At 44.7% G+C, this 22345-nt stretch overlaps 1 protein-coding gene across 5 annotated transcripts in view; it reads right to left on the bottom strand.

Annotated features, from left to right (window-relative positions):
* Positions 1-1056: 1056 nt before the first annotated feature.
* B4GALNT4 (beta-1,4-N-acetyl-galactosaminyltransferase 4) overlaps positions 1057-22345 on the bottom strand; it is a 248877-nt gene continuing 227588 nt past the window's right edge. For 4 of the 5 annotated variants that reach the window (XM_061609887.1, XM_061609889.1, XM_061609888.1 and 1 more), the window contains 10 exons: positions 21223-21332; positions 20264-20364; positions 19131-19225; positions 15843-17124; positions 13770-14083; positions 9757-9910; positions 8416-8488; positions 8163-8316; positions 5633-5759; positions 1057-2971 (listed from right to left, as the gene is read on the bottom strand). In XM_061609887.1, coding sequence (XP_061465871.1) covers positions 2857-2971; positions 5633-5759; positions 8163-8316; positions 8416-8488; positions 9757-9910; positions 13770-14083; positions 15843-17124; positions 19131-19225; positions 20264-20364; positions 21223-21332 — 2525 coding nt within the window. In that variant the 3' untranslated portion in view covers positions 1057-2856. Of the gene's footprint in view, positions 2972-4325; positions 4442-5632; positions 5760-8162; positions 8317-8415; positions 8489-9756; positions 9911-13769; positions 14084-15842; positions 17125-19130; positions 19226-20263; positions 20365-21222; positions 21333-22345 lie in introns of all 5 variants that reach the window. The other variant, XR_009760580.1, reaches the window with a different exon arrangement.

Genomic DNA, 22345 nt, shown 5'->3' with positions numbered 1-22345 from the left:
GGGGGCACAGAGGCTTCACAGACACCAGGAGAAATCTTCAAGGGTACCATTGCAATCACATTGCTGGCCCCAGCCTGCAGGGTGTTTTGAGTAGAGTTTCTTAAGACTTGTCATCCGAGAAAAGAGGCTTCTGTTTTTCTGTCTAATTCACAGTGTGCTTTAAAATTTCTTTATAATTTTACAGGGCAGAGGATTGCACTTCCGTATTGTTGCAAGGTGGCCAAAAGTAGTTTATTTTTCTTTCTGCTGAACATTTCTCCAGCACTCTGTAGCCTCCCTGGCTGCCTGTCCTTCCTGATCTAAAAAAGCCCCACGGGAGGAATTACTTCATGATCTCTTTCCCTGGGGTTTCATTGAAGCTGGGAAGGCTGGGTACCAAGCGCCTGGCTTGATGCACTCACTGATTTTGTTTTTAAGGGAAGCTTTTCCTTTATCTTTTAAAAAAATATTTCTGCGCCGATTTCTTTAAGTTTAAAAAATGACAATGAATAGCTGTTAGGCACATGGTAGACAACCTTCCCAGCTTCCTGTGCCTACAGAAAATCCTAATTGAGGATGCCATACACTTTTCAGGAAGTACAGGGATCTGGGGAGATTGCAGAATACAGACCACTGGCATGATGATTTCAGAAATGAAAGAAGAGACAATCGCAAAAGTAAGATAAACTCAACAAAAGAAAATCACAACCCACCTAAAAGAATGTCACTGCATTTTTCTGTCCCCTCTGATAATTTCAGACTACAATGTCTCTTCTAAATAATGATGGAGAATAGTCAACAAGAAGTGGAAGAAAATTTCCGCACAGCACTAACTGTAGGGTCAAATACGTAGTCTATGTGAGGCAATGGTTGCATGTGCCAGTATGGTCACATCACAATTGCTCCTACACCACTGAAGGGCGGGGAAGGATCTTTGTAGGAGAGGAAAACACATGCAGCCACTACTCCAGATGTATTTGCAAAGCACCAAAACTGAAACCTGGGAAAATCAGAACCAAAGACATTTACTTTATTTTTTAATAACAATATCAATAAAAATAAAATTAAAAAAACCAGACATAACTTTCTGAAAACAGCTTTCTACCTCATAATTTCACAGAAATTAGCTTGGAAATATTGTTTTGCCCTCCCCTCCTTTTGATCCCTGCACCATCCCTTTCTGATACTCCAACCATAGCAGATGGTGAACATGAAACCTAAGGGCCATGAAACCTCACCTACTTTCCACGGTTGGAGTGCTTGTGTGGAAAAGGAGGGAGTTGCTCCAGAAATAATAATGGTTGGGGGAAAACATGGCTGGCCTCCAGTCCATCCTTTTCACCCATCCTGCATTTCCTAGACACCGTCTCCCAAAATAAACGAGAGGGTGCTTTTTGTGGTGATGGTGGTGGGCACTTACATCTCATAGTATAAAAATGTATCCAGCTTTCTCCCATTAGCTTGGCTGGGTGACTGGTGAAGAACGGGCAGTAACAAGAAGCTTAGGCTCACTCATGGGCTGGGTTGCCATGGTTTCTCCTTAATTCCTGCTTCATGATGGTTATGCTGAAACCTATCTATTCTCCCACCCTCTGTGGCCACTTCAAAGGGCACAAGCAGCCACTTTGGCTCCATACTTTAAACAAAAAGCAACCACAAAACAACAGGTGAAGGGAGAAAGGGAATGGGGGTACAGGTGATTGTGATGTGACTGTGTTGTGTTGGTGAGAGTGGAAGTGCCTCAATGCTTCCTGTTCCTTTGCTATTTCCATTATGTCTGAAAGAGAACTTCTGCATTCTTCCTGTTTGGAAGATGCCCTGATGTTGGGAGTCTGTGCATCTCCAGAGTAGTGGAGATGTGCAACTTCTATTTCAGATAACACTGAGAAGTGAAAGAATCAGAAGCACAAGGCACTTACATCTTCCGTCTCCTTGGCGAGATGAATGTATCTGAAGTGATGCTGAGTGTAATGAAAGGCACTCTCATGACCAATCCCTCTCCCTCTTGAAACTCATTTTTCTGGAAGTGCATTTTCCCATCTCCACCCCACCATGGGACATTCTTATTTTCAGCTCTTTCATCAATCATAGAAACAGGGACATACAAGAAGCTTACAGGGGCCTGAATCTGGGGCTCTCTACCTGAGGTGATATAATAGCTGTGGGGCTGGAACAGCAAAATATGCCAAGCTAGCTAGCATGGACCAGAAATCCAAAACTGGATTAGAAAGATGGAAATACTCCCTCCACCCATCTCTGACATGAGTTCTTCTGAAATCATCTTAAGACAAGGAACTCTCCTGGAGGCCCTGCCTTAATATGAACATGGGCTGAGGCAAAGGCAACTCAGGAATAACTAGCGCTTATCATACTAAAGATTCTCTCCCCCCCACCACACTTCAGATGTTATAACTAGGATATCACACTCTGAGACAAGACTGTGGTCTTTCTCTCCCCAATGCCCCCGGCAGTTGCATGAGCTTTGTGTAGCTGTCCAGCACTTTCCTTCCTGGCTGGCAGTAATACTGGAGGGCATGTCCCATTCTCCCTTTTAAGCAGGAATCCTGACCTTTCACTACTACTGAGTTAATACATGTAATTTCTGACTAAGAAATTAGATCCGTTAAGAAAAGTCACAAAAAAATCCCAAAGTAAACATGGTTTGCTTTAAATCGTTCACTGGAAACCTTCGACTCTGAGAGCCCTTGCGCAGGCCTTTCACTGGTGCTGTGTCGAGAAGGGCATTTGCAGCAGCATGGAAACTGTGCTGAGTCACGGTAGTGAAGCCAAGGCAGCTGCTGCTGCTGCTGCTGCTACTTCCTTTTAGCCTCTTGAGGAGGACCAGGAGTGGGGTTTGGCTGAGGGCAGGGCTGGTGTTTAGTCTTTGGGTGTCTTCTTGCCGTGTGAATTCCACATGCCACGTTTGGAATGGTAGTAATGGTAAAAGTTCCTGAGTCGCAAGCGTTCCACCTCCAGACCACTCTGAAGCACCCTGGAGCAATTGGGGGGGGGGAAGCCAAACAGAAGGAAATCAAGAGAGAGGAGGACATTTAAGTGGGTCTTCCAATTAAACATCTGTTAAGGACTTAAACCACTTTCAAATACGCCACTAAAATACATGCTGAGATTCTCTCACACTGTTTATGCCACGTGTTAATTGTTGCTAATGCAGGATATAATTTTGCCAGTTGCGGCTTTATATTTGCATTATATAATGAGTGAGGAACAAACTATTTTTAAATGTCATGTCATGTGTGAAAACACCTTTTTGGGACTGCCTCCTAAATTATACCCCTTCACATCTCTAAGAGCACTTGTTTGAGAACATGTTCAGTGCATCATATGCAAATCAAAGGTGTAATCCCATGCACCCTTACTCAAAAAAGTCTTATTCAACTCTGTGAGACTTGCTCCTGAGTAAACCCACACAGAAAACCTGAGTGAACCTGCTGTGTTGCATGGGACTTATAAGAGGCATTTTCATGAGCTAGCCTGGATTTCTGGAACGTCCCTTCTCAAGGTATGCCAAGGCATTCACTTGCAGAGGGCAAAGTAAGACCTTTTGATGTGGACAAGCACTTAATGCCCAAGGATGTACTTGGGTTTATTGTTAGTTGCACATTCAATTTCTATGCTATTGATATTGTGAGTATATATAAATGTTTTGGCCCTGGACTGGAGAAACAAAGACCTCGTATCAACAGCCAATTCTTGCTGACTTCATTCTTTTTTTGTTAGGATCTGACTGCTTTCAGATGGCGATGTTTTCAGGTGTCAAACATGCTGACATAAAAGTGGATAGAGCTGGTACTGCCTGCCTCTTACTACTTGACAATAACTGCTCTGGTAAATGGTTCATCTTCATAAACAGCATAACGTTAGAAAACTCACACAAGAGCATAGCTCTTTTTAAATACAAAAATGCAACCCACAGTTTTTCTAGTCACAGAAGGAAAAGGGGTGATCTCATGTGAGTTTGTGTGAACAGTTAGCTGTGGGGAGACAGCCACATGTAGTGCCATCTGCACCAGCTCTTGGAGTGCAAGCCACGTGGAAGTCACTGTGGTGTTCCGTATTAGTCCAATCAAGAAGCATGGCCACCAAAATGGCAACTGTGGTATGGTAGCCTTCCAGGCTGAGGTCACTGATAAACGACACTGCCATTTTGCTGTCCTGTCCCTCTCTGATGCTGGGGGAAGCTATCCAAGGGCAAGCGTACTGCTCCCTGGGCCAGTTCTACAGGGCAAATAGCTCAGTAAATGAGGACAGAGGAAGAAGGAGAAAATTATAATCAATGGTTTTCCTATTTAACATTCAGTGGCAGAACAGAAGGGACCAACACTCACTGGTGGGGGCAAAGGAATCTGCTGCTGTTGTGTGATGGCAACACCCTTAAGAAAATGAGGTTGTTCTAAGACTGCAGCACCAAAGATCCAGGGGCCCTCAGTTGAGTTGTGTGACTCTGCAATGAAAGCTTATTAATCAATTTACGCTGCTAAAGCCACATTGTTAAATTGCTAAGACATAGTGATCATTTGATAGCTCTACCAATTTGGTTGAAAGGCAGCATATACATTTAAGAAATAAATTATTAATATGCAGAAATCCTGCTTTTGGCTCTTTCATTATCCTTTGAAGAAACCATGCATGACTGTAGCAATGGCAGGATGACATGTCCAATAACTAAGGGAAAATCTGTGGAAGTTTCACCTCTCTCAGTGTACATTATGGAGAGGCAAACATTCCAGGATTCCTGGTACAAATGTTGGGGAGAATGGCTTCCGTTGTATTAAGCAGAGGTTAAAATCGAGGGCGAATACAGCATTCTGGCTCTTTGTGCACTACAACAAGGAGCTGGAAAAATGGTGACACTTCTTGAAATGAAATCTTCAAGCAGAACAGCAGCCTAAAGGCATTTCTGCAAAGTCACAGCAGGCTCCAGTAACGTATCATATTTTGCATGAAAGCCCTGGGCCTTTTCAAAGTCAACTGCACAATATCCTGTCCATATATAACAGATGGAGGTGGAATAGCCTTGTGTGGGCAGATGGGAGAGAGCTCTACTGCAGTTTGCCCTTCTCAGTTAAAAATGTAGACAGAAGCATGCAGCAGCAGCAGAACATGCAATCACTAAAGAATTTAATTACACAATGGCAGAGCATTGCTGCTGGGGAAGGAAAAAGTTAATCTTGTTGCTGTTCGCTACTTCAAAAAAGAAAAGAAAAGGGAGGTGGAGGGAATGATACATTACGGTTACTGGAGAATTCCATCTGCTTCCTTAAACTGTTTGACCCTGAATGCACCACACAGCATGCAGGAATATCTAGGGTCTGTGGAGGTCCACTTTGCTGTTAGCCCGCTCCCCCATGATAACTCAGGGACAGCAACAGGGATCTTGAGCCACGCTATTTGTGCTGAGGCCTGCACAGAGGCCACTAAGCCCCAGCATGAGCTGATAACATCAGCTACGTCTGCCAGATGCCAGAGTCCTCTGCAAAGGTATAGTAGACCTCAAGATACTAATCTCTGCTCCAAATATTGCCAGTTTTCTACCCAGATTCAATAAACCTCCCTCATTCTGCATCAGGAATAATTCCTACATTTACCCAGCATGGAAGGCTTTAGGGCCTCGAGGCCACCTCAGCAACCTCACCTGTCCAACAGCTCCCAGTCCTCCCCACCCCAGCGGTCTCGGAACTCTTCTGTGTTCATCCCACCGATACGATCGAAGTCAGATTTGTAGATACCAAAGAGGCCAAATCCATTCACCTCCCAGTAGCCTGAGAAAAATTGAAGCAAGAATGATGCCTGGATCTTAATATGGAAGCAAGGCTATGTCTGAGAGCCTAGACAGTCCTGGTCTCCAGTTTATTTTGCTACCTGCTGGCTGCAAATATCACCTCATGCAGATTCAAAATAGGTACAGAGATAAAGTCTACTGGATAAACTTTTGTTGGATTAAGTGAAACTAGGACCTGTTCTATTATTTTTTTCTTATTTATTTATAAAATTTATATCCTGACCTAATTGCTAGTGATCTCAGGGTGAGTCACAACAATCTAAAATACAGTGAAGATAAAAAGGGAAATGCAATTAAAAATTATGCCCACAAATCCATCTATTATAAACAAGGCCATGTCCCCCATGCACATACACAACCAATTCATAAGGTCTGGTGGAAGGTTTTCACGTAGTTCTAAAAGGGGCCTGTCAGAGCTCAGAGGGGAGTTTCTTCCACAACTGGGATGCTTATTGCTAAGAAGGCCCTCTAGCAAGTCCTAGACCTCTTAATTTCAGTGTAGGCACTGCAGAAGAATCTCCACAGCCAACCTCAAGGCCATGGGGAGAGGTGTCCCTTCAGACAGGCAAGTCCTGAACTGTTTAGGGATTTAAATGTTAGCACTAACATCTTAAATAGGATCCAGTGGCAATTAGACAGCAGTGCACATCCCTCGAGAGCCAATGTTCTATGGTCTTATGCAGACATGTCCATTAACACTCTGGCCACTGTTTCTTAGCACCAGCTGCAGTCTCCAGACCATCCTCCAAGACAGCCCAGATAGGGCTAATTGCTGTAATCCAACCAGGAGGTTGTTAATACATGGATCACTGAGGCTAGGCTATCCCCATCCAGGAACAGTAAAATCCAGGAGTACCCCCAGACTATGCACTTGTCTCTTTGAGAGAGTGCAACCTTGTCTAGAAAAGCCTTCCCATTTCCTGAACCTGGGAACCACCAATCCACAGTACCTCCATCTTGTCAGGATTTAGCTTCAATTTACTGGCCTTCATCTAGCCCATTGCTGCCTCCAGACACTGGTCCAGTACCTGCCTGAATTAACTTGATCCAGTTGGCAAGTGTTGACAATATTGTCTATGCTGACTGGCAGCAGTTCTCAGCAATGGCAGAGCACCAGGAGAAACAGACAGTGGTCACTCTGCTGCCCCACCAATTCCAGTGCTCTTCTGCCTTGGATTTTCAGCACAGTGGTCACAAATATGAAACAGATTTCAGGTGAGAATTATTTGCAAAAGGGGAATGCCTACTGGGCAAAGCCCATATAACCAAAATACTTCAGATAATAAACACATGGGGTGGTATTCAATGTTAGTCCTGCTCAGAGTAGATCCACTGAAGTTAATAGACATGGCTAACTTAGGTTCATTAATATCAGTGGGTCTACTCTGAGCAAGACTTAATTGACTATACCACTGTTCTTCAACCTTGGGTCCCCAGATGTTGTTGAATTACAACTCCCATCATCCTTGGCCATTGGCTAAGCTGGCTGGGGTTGATGGGAGTTGTAGTCCAACAACAGCTGGGGACCAAAGGTTGAAGAACAGTGGACTATACCCTACAGTTCCATAGATATGATAATAATTAATAAATAATACTACCTATTAAAAAAATAGTAACTTCAGTGTTCTCTCTCCTGCTGCCTTCCACTAACACACACACACACACACACACACACACACACACACACACACACACACACACACACACACACACAGAGAGAGAGAGAGAGAGAGACAGAGACAGAGACAGAGAGAGAGACAGAGAGAGAGACAGAGAGAGAGACAGAGAGAGAGACAGAGAACGAAAACCTTTCCCCACTTGGCATTTACGGCTTTTCATGTCAAAACCATTTAGATAAGAGCAGCAAAGTCAGGTTTCCCAGCAAGAAAATCAGAGGCAAAACTCTTGGGTTCTGTTCTGAACTTGCTGTACAGCCCTCAGGCAAATGGTCTGACCTTTCTCTGATGGACTGTGGGAATGCAAATTTTCCTGACGGGGGCCGCATGAAGTTTGAGCTGACGTTTATAGAGCAGCTTCAAGAAAAGTGCCTACAGAGTTACCCTGTGTGTTAATTTTGTTCTTAAGAGCAATGAGTAGTGAGTTGTGCTACTTTGCAGAAGATAAGAAAGTGAAGTTTTAAGGAGGGTTTCATGAAAGAGTTTTGTGTCTGCGAGAGTGAGGGCTGTAGATCTCCTGTAAGAGAGGTAGATGGGAACCAGGGCACAGTTGCTGTTCCAGTCGTTTGGCTATTTAACTGACTTTTGCTGTACAATGCCAAGCTAGCTGTGTTGATTAGTGCAGCCATGCTGCTTCTCACGTAAACAGCCTCATTCAGTCAGCTGAACTTCCTCCACTTCCTCAACAGCAGCCCTGCCTTACATACCATTGGGTTCTTGTGGAGAGCTCCCACAGCCCAGCCTCATGACGATGGGTGCATAGGCCAGCTTCCCTTCCACACAATGCTTCCGGATGCTGTCTAGAATGTTGAGGGGAAAGTGGATGTGCAGGTCACACAGGAACACAATACTGCTGGCATCCTGTGGGATCAAATAGTAGCATAGACAAGCCATGACTGGGTATCAAACCAGATGCTAAGCAGTTTTGGGAAGAGCTATTCCCTTTCCCTCAGTCCTCACCTCTATGGAGTCCACCCCGACCTGTAATCCGGCTGAGCGCTCAAAGTTTCCTGTGCGCTTCAAGTATTGGTACCTGTGAAGAAGATGCACACCGGTAACAAAAGGTGCAGAGATGATCAGGGGGCTGGAAGGCCTGGTGGAGGACAAAGCTTTTATACGGCTTTTGGAACTTGGTTCTAACCGCCAGGGGCTTCCGAATATTGGAAAGGTGGAAACAGATGTGGATATACCATCTGAAGGAAAACACTGAACTATAGTCATGGCAGGGTAGAGAGAAGAAAGGATTAGGGCTGCCCACCAATTAAAGAACTTTTAGTTGATTAAACTATATGCCTTTTAATTCAACAGAATCAAGTACATTTAAACAAATTTGCACACTCCCTTAACCTCAATATAGAGACCTCTTTCGTGAGCTGTTGAAAAGATTGCACTAACTTACCATTTAATGAGAATTTTTTTTAATCATTGCTCCTTTTTAGAAGGAATCTTTAATGCTTTCTTGTTCATTGTCTATTTAGTAAGATGCCCAAGACTGAGAAAATGAATAACTCCCCTTTAAATTGCTGCCTCACCAGTTAAAATTGTACACCTAATAAGGAGTAAGTCCCATGGAACTCAGAGGGATTACTTTCAAGTAAACTTGCATAGGATCTTGTTGCAAAATTTTAAGTCAATTACAGTGAAAATCTTTGTATGCTAATTCAGAAGTAAGCCCCATTTTTTTCAGTGGAGTGTACTCCCTAGTAAGTGCTCTAAGAGTTGTAGTCTTAATCTACCATTTAAACTTGCAGCCATAAGAATCCTATCTGCAGATTGTTAAGTCATCAGGTTAGCATTTGGCTGCAGCTCAAAAGCAAGGACATCATTACAACACAGAATGAATGGAGAAATAGCGGTAGCAAAGGATACACACACACAAGCACTGCTTAATGTGTTATGTTACAGTTTATTTCTATGCAGCCTTTTGGCCAAAAAGGCCCTTAATAGGGGATCTGATTTCAGCAGGCACACTACTGTTTTTGGTCCCTATTTCCATACGTGAGCTGGGGCATTTTTGTTTGTTGTTCAAGCCTCATGTTTACCCAGAGCTAAAAAAAACAGGCCAGTCAGTCATGATGATGGGAAATTTGTAGAGGAAATAAAGCCACAGATCATTTAAATGGCTTTACTCATCTCCCTAGTGGCCAACGGTGCCCACTGTATAATTCAAACAAATGTGTTTGGATAGCATTAATGGTCCAGCTCAGAAAGCAAGCAGCAAGAGCAGCTTCAACGCTTGTGGAGGCTAGAAAGAACACCCAAAGAAAAAGGCTCCAGGGCTTCCATTGTTGCTTGAATTACCTGGGTAGGTGAGCTTCCTGAAGTGCCTTCTCAACATCCATGTCGTCACTATCAAAGTCTACCAGGATAACGTTGAAGTTGGCATCCTTGGTGTTCAAGTATAGGTTAGCCATGTCTGAGATGAACTGCTGTACCCAACGTGCTTGATTTTTCACTGCAAGAAATGAATACAGGTTGTTAGCATTTTTAAACACACACAGTAAACTATTCCTGAGGGAGGATCCTCATGATGAAAGGCTCATATTCACTAATAGGCAAAAAACCTTGTGCTTTAAGAACATACCTATAGCCAACAGATATTTCTATCAAAGTTTAAAAAGCAGGGAAATTGGGCAACTATAGTGAATGCACCAGGGGAGCAGGAGACCTGACCTCCTCTCTGAGATATTGTACTGACCTACAAATCTGTCAAAATGCAAACACAATTTGTGTTGGTCTTCCACAGTCCAATCCACTTCCTGTGTAGCTTGGAAGAATTTGGTAACCACAGGTCCCCTTTTCCCCTGCTTTTTAAAGTTTGATAGAAATATCTGTTGGCTATAGGTATGTTCTTAAAACACAAGGTTTTTTGCCAGTTAGTGAATTTCTCTGCTTTTTAATCCAGGAGGTAAGAAATGGGATCCTGTGCAAGTTTGCTGAGAATGGATTGATCATTTGATTGCTTATTGAGTTCAGTGGGATTTACTCCCCTGCAATCATGCTTAGGATAGGTGAAACTGAACATGGGGAGGGAGGCCTAGAGTGGGCAAGGGAGGAGGAAAAAAGAAGAGGGGAAGGGAGGAAGAAGGGAGAGAAGAGGGGAAAGGCAGGTCTGATCATTTGCATGCTTACTTAATTCAGTGGGATTTACTCCCATGCAGTCATGGTTAGGATAGGTAAAACTGACTGGGGGGGGAGGAGGAGCAGGGGGAGGGGGGAGTAGAGGGAAGGAGGAAGGAGGAAGAGGGGAGCAGGAGGGAGAGGGGGAAGGAAGGGATTGGAAGGGGGGAGGGGTGAAGCGAAAGGGCAAAAGGGAGAGAAGGGGCAAAAGGGAGGTGATGGGAGGGAGGAGGATGGGAGGGCAGGTTTGATCATTTGCATGTTTATTCACTTCAGTGGGATTTACTCCCGTGCAATTAAGCTTAGGATATGTAAAACTGACCATAGGGGAGGGGGAGCGGGAGGAAAGGGGAAAGAAGAGGAGGGGGAAGGAAAGGATTGGAAGGGGAGGGGGAAGAGAAGGAGGGGGAGGGAGGGGGCAAGAGGGAGGGGATAGGAGGGCAGGTTTGATCATTTGCATGTTTTTTGAGTTCAGTGGGATTTACTCCTGTGCAATCATGCTTACGATAGGTGAAACTGAAATGGAGAAGGGGCAAGGAGGGGAGGGGGAGGGAGGGAGGGGAAGGGGAGGAGACTAGATGGGTGGGCACTGGGCACAGGGGAAGCCCCTTTGCTTGGAAAACATTTTGAACAGTATCATTCTTTTTCATGGTTTCTCCCACCTTTTTATTTATTTCACTTTAGACAGTCATGGCTTCTCCTAAAGAATCTTGGGAAGTGTAGTTAGTGAAGGGTGCTGAAAGTTGCTAGCAGAGGCCCTGTTCCCCTTCAATCAGAGAGGCTGACTGTTAAACCACTCTGGCCACTGGAGCTCTGTCAGGGGAATAAGAGTCTTCTTTCAGCACCCTTCACAGACTACACTTCCCAGGTTTCTTTGGGGGAAGCCCTGACAGTCTAAAGTGAAATAAAGGTCTGGTGTAGGTGTGGCCCCCTGATTAGCCAAGCCAAGCAGCTGTGAGTCTGGCTTTTAGAACACTGACAGTTGGTTCTTACTGAGCATGCCCAACACTATCATTCAGTTCAATGCTAAATTTCTTATATTAATTAAAAATCAACCAGACATTTTTTTAACTTTTAAACTGCAGAAGATGAAGGTCAAAGTATGGGGCAAGGTCAGTAATAGGATTACAGGTACTCTGTGAACATGTCTGATTTTTAATTAATTTCAACAAATTATGAGAACTCTGACAGAAAAAAGTCCAAAAGGGATCTGGTTTTTCTCTCTCTCTTTTTACACTTTGAACTATCGATTCTTTCTGACCATTTTGTGTATCGCCATGAAAATGTACAGCGTTGTTAAGCAAGTGTTTCTGAGTTCAGGACTATAAATTTTGTAAGGTTTTGTTTTGAAATGAGCTTATAGGAAGCATCAGAATGGCATGAGGGGTATTTTCAATTTAACACTGCGAAATGTGAAAAATCCATGCTGACTATAGTATAATTATCTGTATGGACAGATATCAGCACTGTCAAGAGAATAACACTCTGAACATGTGTTTCAAACACAACCAGGACTTCAGAGGTATTCAGCCTGTGGCAATTCGGTATTCAACTAGCAGAAGAAGGAAATAACTATACAGCAAAAAGATACAAATACATAGTTAAGAGCAGCCCTGCTGAGTCAGACCAAAGGCCCATCCAGTCTAGCAACCTGTTTCCTACAGCAGTCAACCAGATGCCTCTGGGAACTCTACAAACAGGACATCAGCACATTAATATTTTCCTGCTGTTTTTCCCCAGCAGCTGGTTTTCAGAAGCATGCTGCCTCTCATCCTGGACCTGGATGTAGTATATAGCCATCATGATTAGTAGCCTTGATAGCCTTATCCTCCAATGTGCATCCCTTTACATTCAGAACTGCAATTATTGCAATTATTGCAATTAATGCCTGTTCCCCCAATTTGGAGAGATCCTCTGGAAGCTTTTTGCAATTCCTTTTTTTTTTTTTACCGCCGTGAAAAACTTGGTGACATCAGTAAACTTTGCCATCTCACTGCTCAACCTTAACTCCAGATCACAGATTACTCCTACTCCTACTCTGCACTTCAACATTCTCAGGACAGAATATGGTTTCTGTATGTATAAACAGGCACACATTTTAATAATTAATTTGTTACAGAATTTATCTTTTCCTTTGAGATACAGGATTTGCCTTTTTGCTTTTGGGGGGGCATGATACATAGAGCCAGGCTTGTAGCAGTTGCTTGCCCTATGGGAGGACACAGTCACTGTGACATTTACCAAGCAGGTGAGACACTGTGGCCTTCTTGTGGCCTTTTGTTTGGAGGAAACATCTCGGCAGCAGCCACATTAAGAGCCAGATTTCTCTGTGCTTGTATTCCATGGTGGCCTGGTAACGTATGAAATGAGGAAATCTTGTGGGAGGGACAGATCTTGTGGGAAGTTCAGAGCTTGCACTAGCTTCCCAACTGGGGCATGGACATAATTATTTCCCATGTGATTCTCCCAAAGAGCTATGTCTGGTGCTGATATTACAATCCTTTTGGTGCCAGGTTAAGTCATTTTGTATTTGTCAAGGGATTTTAAAGGATTATGTTCCCTCAGTCTGCTTTTAGTTTTGTAGTCCTGTTGCCTCTCCCATTTGTTCACTCTCCGAAAGGATGCTGTCTTTATTATATCATACTTTGTACATATTTTTTTTAAAAAAAATGTTTATTGTACACTCCCCTAGAATGAACTGGATGAAATACTGTAAATAAATAAATTTCTCATTTCTTCTGTCACCACAGTGACACAGAAAGAAACAATGGGGAAGCAGCAATCCTGTCACTTGGATGACACACGAATTGGGCCAAGGTCTCAGTCAAGCGTTTTTTGGGCTATAGAGGCACACCCTCATTCCTCTCCCCGGGCCCAAAAAACGATGGCAGTATGAAAGAAGGACTGCCGCCTGTGATATGTAGACTCATCCCCATCCCAATTTCCCCTCTGGTAAAACAAGTTTGGCAGGTAGCTGCATTGTTAAAAAAACCCGCCAAACCTATTTGGGCAGAGATGGCAGTAGATCAAAAGGAATACACGCACCAGGGAAAATGAAAGCATCTCTCAAATCCTTTCAACTCTCTTGACAAAAGTCACTAGGTTTCCATCACCCCCTCACCTGCCTTATATGCCACTTCTTGTCCCTGGGAAAGCAGCCATTCATTCCTGGGATGCAGAGGACAGTTTCTCACCTGGCACCACAAAATGTACCATCACATCATGCCTCCATCTAAGCCGTAGAGGCCGACACAGGATGGGCTTTCCATAGAGCAGGCTCCAGGCACTAGGTGACGGCCGAGATTCTGTGGACACAGTTGCAGGTCCCTCAAGGTTGACTTCAGTGCTGTCTTCTGATTTGCTCTGGTGCAGCAAGACATAGATGTACTCCGAGAGCCGCACGGTCTTCTGGCCTCTCTCCATCAGTTCCAGCTCCATCAGATAACGGTTGCCCCGGGCTGTATCTCGCCGTTTCTCCACATTGATGATCCGCAAGAGGGTGTAGATGCTGTGGGAGGGAGAATATGAAGCTGACATAGTTCTGGATGAAACCAAATCCCCCCTTCATAAGAAGCTCCCTGTCCACATCCTGACTGGCAGTGGCTCTCCAGTGCCTTAGGCAGAGAAAGGCTTTTCCCATCACCTGCTACCTGATTATTTGAATTGGGGCCTTCTGCATGCAAACCTATGTGGCTCTACCACTCTGCTATGGTCCCTCCCCACTCCTCCTTCAGAATTTGTAGGAATAAATTAGGAGAGGCCCTGATGCACATAGAATGGTCCCCATCACCTACCAACCAAAGGGACTATAACCTTCTTGCATAGGCCCTGATCCAACAGGCCTAATCAGCTGAAATATGGGCTATGAGTTCCACTGCTAAGTGACATCCGCTGTTAAACAGTGGGATTCTATAGGCATTTCCACAAATGTGGAGGCCTTCTTCAAACCAGCAGGCTATTGTGTGCCTCACTACTTATCAGAGGTAGAAGGAACAAGGATGTAGATTTGTCAGAAGTAGGACCAAGGAAGGTCTGCTGGTAGATCAGAAAGAAATTCTGACTGGATAAAACTGAAGGCCAACTACTACTTTATAGCAGAAAGGCTTGTTGTAAGCCTGATTTCTCTTTTTTGTGGCCACTACCCCCCAAGACTGCACCTGCCTCTATGTTGTAAAGTTAGCAACAGGAAGACATGGGCAAATCTGCCAATATCAGTTCATTTCTCCACATCTCTACATTAGTTTACAAGTTCTTTTTTAAAGAAGTCGTCATTGAAATTCTTAAGCATTTTAGTATGAATTTCTCCTAATATATACATTTTTGAATGAAGATTTGCCTAATAGACACTCTTGCAAAGCATGGTTCCCCTAATATCATATTTCCTTTAATACCATGCCTTTTTCTATGTTATCTTCATTCATGTATGCATTTATATGCACACTTTGTCCTACTACGTGCATTTTTGTGCTCCTTACTTGGCTGGAGAGCTGCATTGCAAAATTTGGAGAGGTGTGAATTTTGAAGGATGGCTGTGTTCCAGCTCACATAATGTTTCAGAAAGTTTCACCTTTAAATGTGAACTGAATCAAATTTCTCTTCCATCCCTATCAGTAGGAAGCAGTTACTGTGGCAGATTCAGTTCAGTTGTATCTCCTGAAATACCCCTTGCCCACCAGTTAGCTCCCAGAGAGCCAAAAGTGAATCCAACATCAAAAGGCAAACTCTTTTAATGTATGCCCATTTCCTGAGTAGAAGCAGTAGATGTAGGGTCCTCATTTCAGCTTCTATTGTACAGATGTCTGCTTATTTATTTATTTGTTATGAATGTTTGTTACAAAAAGTGACCAAAAATACAATCATAATCAAATAAAAAAACCATAATCCATCAATCCAAAAACAAAACAATGCCACATCAGGAACAGAAGGGACAATGCACATTCAGTAGTCCCCAAAAGCCTGGCTTAAAAAGGTGCATTTTTACCTATCACTAGAATTTGTACAAGTAAGGTGCCAGGTCTCTCCTCATGCCACAATTTTGTAGACCCAGAATCATTACATGGTGATGGTGGTAGAAGTGGGATGAATATCTCATCCATATGCCTTCAGAACTGAGTGCCTGTGATCAATTTTCTTTGCTTTCATGCTGGGATATAGAGAAAAAATGTGACTGCCGTTCCTGATATAGCAATTGATAAATATGCAGCAGAAAACTGCTTCCACATATGGATTGCCTTTGCTACTACTACAGATAATGTCACCCTCCCTACCCGCCATTCTTCTCATTGAGCTTCTCCATATACTGGGCCACTACGTCCACCACCTCACTCTCGCTCAGCTGCAGGTTTCCTGAGACATTGCACCGAAGGTCATTCCAGTCTGAGCGCAGCAGCTCAAAATCCACGGGGCTGACGCTGAATGTCCTCTGCCAGTTGATGGAGTCCTCCAGCCAGCTCTGCTGCAGCTCAGAGTTCTCATAGCTATAGTCAGACAACTCTTCCTCAGCCTCCTCCCCTTGGGCCATCTCTGGGCCCTCAACCTCCTCCTGCTGAGACTCTGTAACCTCTGACATCCGCAGGAAGGACGTCACTCGCATGCCTTCAGTCAGCACCACCTCGGAGGAATTGTAATCTAGGGTGGCCCTTGCTGGGGTGGTGACCTCAAAGGTTTCTCTGCTGAAGAGCCCTTCTGCAGGCAAGTTCAAGGCACTGGGCCGCATCCTCTGCTTACTTCGGGGCTTGGGGGCCTCTCGGTCGTACAGTTGTTCCCATTTCCTGCTGGCCCGCTGGCTTTTCCTTTTAGAAGGAACTGTTTCTTTGGAGGCGTTGCCAGTGAGCCAAGGGGTCCTATGACCAGGTACACTGTGGAGCTTGCTGAAGGGAGCAGGCCGCCGCTGAGGGAGTCTGGCGTTCAAGTGCACCTTCCTTGGCGGCTTTGGGTAGAGAAAGACTCCAGGGAAAGCATCCTTTTGGGGTAGAGCCTTCTTCTTGCTGGGCTGGAGCCGTGTCACGTACACTTTATCTGGGGGCTTCTTGTTCTCCTTCTTGGGCTGCTCCTCTTCCTTAGGGCTCTGCTGCTTGGCCTTTCCAGCAAAGAAAGGCACAGAGAGGCGAGGCTGGAGGCTGAAAGAGCTGCCCTGCTTTGAGGGCGATAGCAGCCCTAGCTCTGGCTCCTTCCTTCCATCCTCCTCATCCTGTGCCCAGCTGAGGGACCGCCCATAAATTACCACCTGTTCCCCAAGAGGCGCTGCAGTCTCATAGGCCTGGAAAGTCTGAGTTTGTGTCCCAGAACTCAGACTTGGCCCACTGTTTGTTCCGGTAGGGACAGGCTGCCCAGTCAGTGCCCCCTCTTCATTAAGCCTCTTTCGTTTCTGGTTGAAGGTATAGTAGTCCACCTCATTCCCATAATCTTTTGTGGTAAAGGGCCTCTCTCTCCTCTTTAGCCCAGGAAACGCATGTGGATCCAGCACGTTGGGGCTCTTGGCCTTGGCATCAGGGAGCATGTCAGTGGGCTCAGGACTGTCAGCTCCTTCCTCTTCCTCTTCAAGAAAGTCTAGAAAATAATCATCAGCAAAGCAGATAAAGTGCCAGGGATAAAAAGGAGTATTCAGCTAAAGAATTTTGCTAGAACAAGAATTAGCTAATCACACGCCCCATGCTGTCCCCAGATCTGTTCCAGGGGTGTTGGGGGAAAACCCAGAACAGATATATGGGGTGCATGGAGGGAGGAGAGAAGGAGAACATTCTGTTGCACAAGCAGAAATCCTTGGGCTGATGGAACAATTTGCCTACCACTATGTTGAATACAACCCAATGTGTGTGATTGCTAGGGAAACTTGTAGGCAGGAAGAGTTTGGAGGACTCTAGGGCAAATAATGAGGCTTTGAGTGGGTAGAGCCTGTAAAAGCTGGATGAGGAAGGAAGGGGCTGGGGGAAGCTTGGAGCACAAGGGAGGAAAAAGGTATTCAGGTGGAGTGTTGGGTACTGTGGGAAGCAAAGCCTCTATACACCACCATTTCATCAGATCAGGAATTGCCATTACTGCGATCATAAGGCAAAGTGCATGGCAAGGCATTGAAAAAACTGTTGCTTTCACCGAGGATGATTCCTCCTTTATAATTGTGCACAAGCAGAATCCTGAGCAGAATCCAGGCTTCTGAGGAACTCAACCTTTTACTAAGAAATTAAATGATCCTAGACCTTAAAGTTCTGGAAATATATTTGAAAATATGCAGGCAATGTCTATGAATTGCTCTGGAGTTAGGGAGTGAAGATCTGTGTGTGCACTCCTCTATGGCTACCTGCCCTTTCCTTGGGGTCTCCTGTCATGTTCTCTTACCTACACATCCCTAATGACCTTTATTTACCTACAGCTCTTCCCCTACTTCTAATCTGCTCTGGCCAACAAATTCTGTAGGATCAAAATTAAACATGCTAACTAAATGACTTCATGGAAAATGAGAAAATGTGTACACATAGTGCAGGTTTGCATAATTAATTTTAAATGCATAATTTTGGTCTCTTTGGGATTTCACTAGAAATTTGGATGGCATAGCCCTGCCCTCATCCTTCATACATTTCAACCAGATGAATCAAGAGAGGATTTCCCCCATACTAAGTAGCAAAACCACATAAATTCACTGAGAAGAGTCAAGGCTGCATATCAAAGGGATAGCAAAGGTCTAATATCCTTGCCGCCACAAACAAGATTTAGAGAGAGAAAAGTATTGATTGCATTTTAAGGTAATCACAAGGTTGGTCTCAGCACAAACGGGCTCTTGGATCGCTTGCTTCTGGATTGCAGAAACTGCTTGCCTGTCTGAGCTTTTGGAAACCTGTGGCAGAGATAAAGGTGGGTGGGGCATTTTATCAGTAGAGACCAGGAAGCTGCTGAAGATAGGAAAACCTCCCCACAGGATGTGGCAAGAATCAGATATGTTTCTTCCCAGGCTTTAAGCGAGAGTGGCGGCTTTGCCCATGTCCCTTTTAAGGGAGGTAGCCAGTGGCACAAGCCCCAAGAACTTCAATCTATGGCACTAAAGAGAGTTCTCAGTGCTGCTTTCTTGAAAGGGAGCCAGCAGGGAAGGCAAAGCTGTCAAAAATAAAGTATCCATGTAAATGCATTCAGAAACCACAGTCTGGTGAATAGTGCTCAGTGGCAGGGAATGGTGGATATCACCTGAGCATGGCTTTTGCCAAAAGGGATAGCATCTATGAATAAAGGTCATTCCGTGAAGAACTAATTCAGAGGCAGTCCTGCTCTTGTATAGCATACAAGGATGTGTATGCTATTTCTTCTCCCTCCCTATCTTTGCAGCTGCCTGCAGTTACTCTCCATCCTCACCAAGCAATCTGTTGCACAGCCCTGCCCAGAGACATAACCTGCTTGGGCTGGGAATGCAATCCCTACAAGCAGATGGCACAACAGACTTGCTTGTTGTAACACCAGCAAAACACACTCATATGCCTGGCTCAAAACCTACTCACTAAATGGACTGAGAGATCAGGAAGTGGCTCCTGCCTGATTAGAGGAAGCTATATTTCCCAAAGACCACTTACTCTCAGGATTCAGGAAGAGAAAGGCTCTCTGGTGTGGATCCTCTTCCTCTTCTTCTTCTTCTTCATCCATCTTCATGTATTTGTAAAAGCCAAATCTGGAGGAGCAAGCAACAACATCTCAGATGCAAAAAAATGACAGACAGCCCTGTGGGTTGCAGTTAACTAAGCGGTACTCAGAGCAGACCCACTGAACTTCATGAACCTAGGTGAGTCACGTCTGTTAACTTCAACGGGTCTGTGCTGAGTAGGACTAGGATTGAATACCACCCTGTGTTGCTTTTGCTTAGCAGAGCACCCTTATAATGGAATCCCAGAGTACTTTTCACATAGCCAAAGCCCAGAGGGGTAAACTGCTGTAGCCAATTATAGTAAAAACAAACAGTCTGGTGGCACCTTAAAAACTAACCATATAACCAGATATTACGGTGTAAGCATTTGTAGACAGACAGCGATAGACACAAATGTATTGATGGAGAGAGTCTCTTGTTGAACTTGAGCTTCAGAGCTCCTATGTAGGCCATAAATTCTGTCTTCACCACACTTGCTATAGAGTTGCATGTGGATGAAATAGACTAGAAAATGGAATGTGGGAGGTACAACTCAGCCCTGTAACTCTAATGCCAGAGAGTTAAGAACAGTTGCTGCATAGGAATCAGCATCTGGCCTTGAATTATCCCAAAAAGCATCAAGATCAAAAGATCATGCAAATATGACTCGGCACAGTTATGGAGGTCTGGGAAGGGAAAGAGGACCAATGAATGTGAACCAAATTTCCCCCTTGCCAATTCCAATCCAGCAGTGACAGAAAGCTCCCTCCTTAGATGGACTACTTAGTAGTCCCTGTACGATCTCTCAGCGCCAGCCCCAAAGAACAGTGTCCACACCACAAAGGGACAAGTTCACCGGTTCTCTTATACCACTAGTCCTCCTACAGTCGTATGTGGCAAAGAACTCAAGGCCAAATACATGTTCATTGTATTCATTTTTTACATTTTAGGTACACAGTTAACCTGCCAAGAGATGCCAGTCTCTCCATCCCCAACAAAAGTCCGCTGATGGCTTTTCCACAGCTCTATAGATTCTTTAACAACAAGGCAGCCAACTTCTTTACTGCCCTCCTGCTTCACACTTACTTTTCCAGGTAGAGCGGAGACTCCCTGTAGAAGCATTTGTTCTCTGTCTCCATGTGCGTAAGCCGGGTGAAATCATTGGGGTAAACAAATGAGAGGTAGACCTGTGGGAGGGGCAACCTGGTGAGAAGAGTCACAGCAAAGTATGTATGTTTCCACTTCGTACAGAAAGGGTGGAGGAGGAAAGGGACAAATGATATTGTGTAGGAAGGAGCAGGTGCTCCTGGGGCCCATGCCAGAGCACATGTGGTTACAGGGGGCTACAGGCACAAACAGTACCAACTGGAGCCAGGAGTGGTAAGAAATGCACATGCCTGTACATTGTGGCATAAATTCTAAAATAAGCCTTTATCTTAAAAAAAAAAATCAGAAGTAAGCTTCCACCCCAGTATGCTGTGCCTGAGGAAGCAAAGAGGCCTTTGGTAGAGTTAGCGGAGCTCAGGTGGCAGCCAGCACAGGTCTCCATCCCTTCCCTTCTCTGTCCCGTCCCTTTCTTCTATCCTGGACCTCCCTCGCCCTCTTTCCTGGTTCACTAGCATTGGTCCAAATGACCCAGCAATAATGTCTTTTGGATTTGGTTTACAGAGCAGTGCAAACATACAGCAGTATTCAACAAAATCATTGTGTGAGTGGAATGACTTTCACTTGTGCAACAGGACTTCCCCCCATCTCCCCGTGTGTACCCTGTGCTGTCCCCAAATCTGCTCCAGAGGGTTGGGGAAACCCCCAGAACAGATTTCGGGGTGTGCAGGGGGAGGAGAATGTTCTGTTGCACAAGGAGAAATCCTTGTAGTGACAGGACATTTGTCTTAGCACTATGTTGAATACAACCCGTAACGCCTCACAACTATTACCACCACCAGTGTACTAGGGCAGAGGTGCATAGGAACAAGTGATGGCAAAAAGAGTAGAGATACTTCTCCACAGACAGAGCAGTTGGGCTAAGCCCATAGGGCACTTACAAATTGCAGGCCCTGGTAGCGGGCAATAGGGAAGTCCTTCACCACATATGTGGGGCTGTAAGCACAGGGCACCAGCACATTCTCCACGTGGGACGGCTCGATCTGGGGAGCTGAGATAAAGGCAGTTAAGCAACAGGAAGCCACAGGACCAAGCCAGGAGACCTTCCAGAGACCACATGGGGTTCCTCAGTCCTATTGTACTCAGCTTGAATGACCACCTGTCCTAGACTGCTATTCTCTTGACTTCTACACACACTGGATAAATGCCAGATATCCTTCTCCCTGGCAGCTCCTACTCCCTGAAGAGGCATTTATTTTTGAATGGAGGGGCAGCACTCATTCATGTGAGCCTCTGCACGTAGTTTTGGAATGGTACAGTCCAGAACAAACTTACTGTTTTCAGATGAGGCAGACAGGCCTAAAATTTCCACTAATGGAGGTGGGGGTTCAGTGTCCAGCATAGCTCCTTGCTTCTCCCCACCACAGACAAAATCAGAATTCTGCTAAGTAGTAAAACTTGTAGAACAAATTATTCAAATTAAGCAAATATGTGTGATTTTCCTTAATTTAAAAATTTATAGAGGTAGTAGAATCCACCTGTTCTCATCATCCAATCTGGATCAGGAAAGCACAGAGCTTTTTTTTAAAGCAAGATATGCAGATATAGCCTTGACTAAGCTAACCCCTGTCATATCCAGGAGGTCTGCCTTTGATTTAGATTGTAGGCCACCATCTCCCCAAGAGGTCATTACCGTGTTACTCCAAATTCCTGGAGATTGAGAATAATGTTGGTCAAGAGATCTTCTTCCAAGGACAGAATTAATCCAGTCTTGTAGGGAAAGCCACTCCATTCCCAATCCCCAAAGTCTCAGGTATGGCAAATGCAAAGGTGATCATCTTCCTTCATGATTTCAGATGAGTAAGTATCTTGCATGAATGCCTCCTTCATCCCATTGCTGCAGACACTAACATTTAGTCAGCCCTCCTCCAAGTATCTGCTCTTTCTGTCATGCAACAGAGCACAGAAAAGGGGCTACGCTGCTCTCCAGTAACCAGTGATGTCTCTCTCTTGGTCAGATTGCTTCCAAACGAAGTTGCTCTTTCCTGAGCTCCATAGATTCCC

The sequence above is a fragment of the Rhineura floridana genome, chromosome 2 (assembly GCF_030035675.1).
Source record: "Rhineura floridana isolate rRhiFlo1 chromosome 2, rRhiFlo1.hap2, whole genome shotgun sequence".
Lineage (NCBI taxonomy): Eukaryota > Metazoa > Chordata > Lepidosauria > Squamata > Rhineuridae > Rhineura > Rhineura floridana.
The sequence above is the reverse complement of the archived record's forward strand: the minus strand, read 5'-3'. Positions and strand labels throughout refer to the sequence as shown.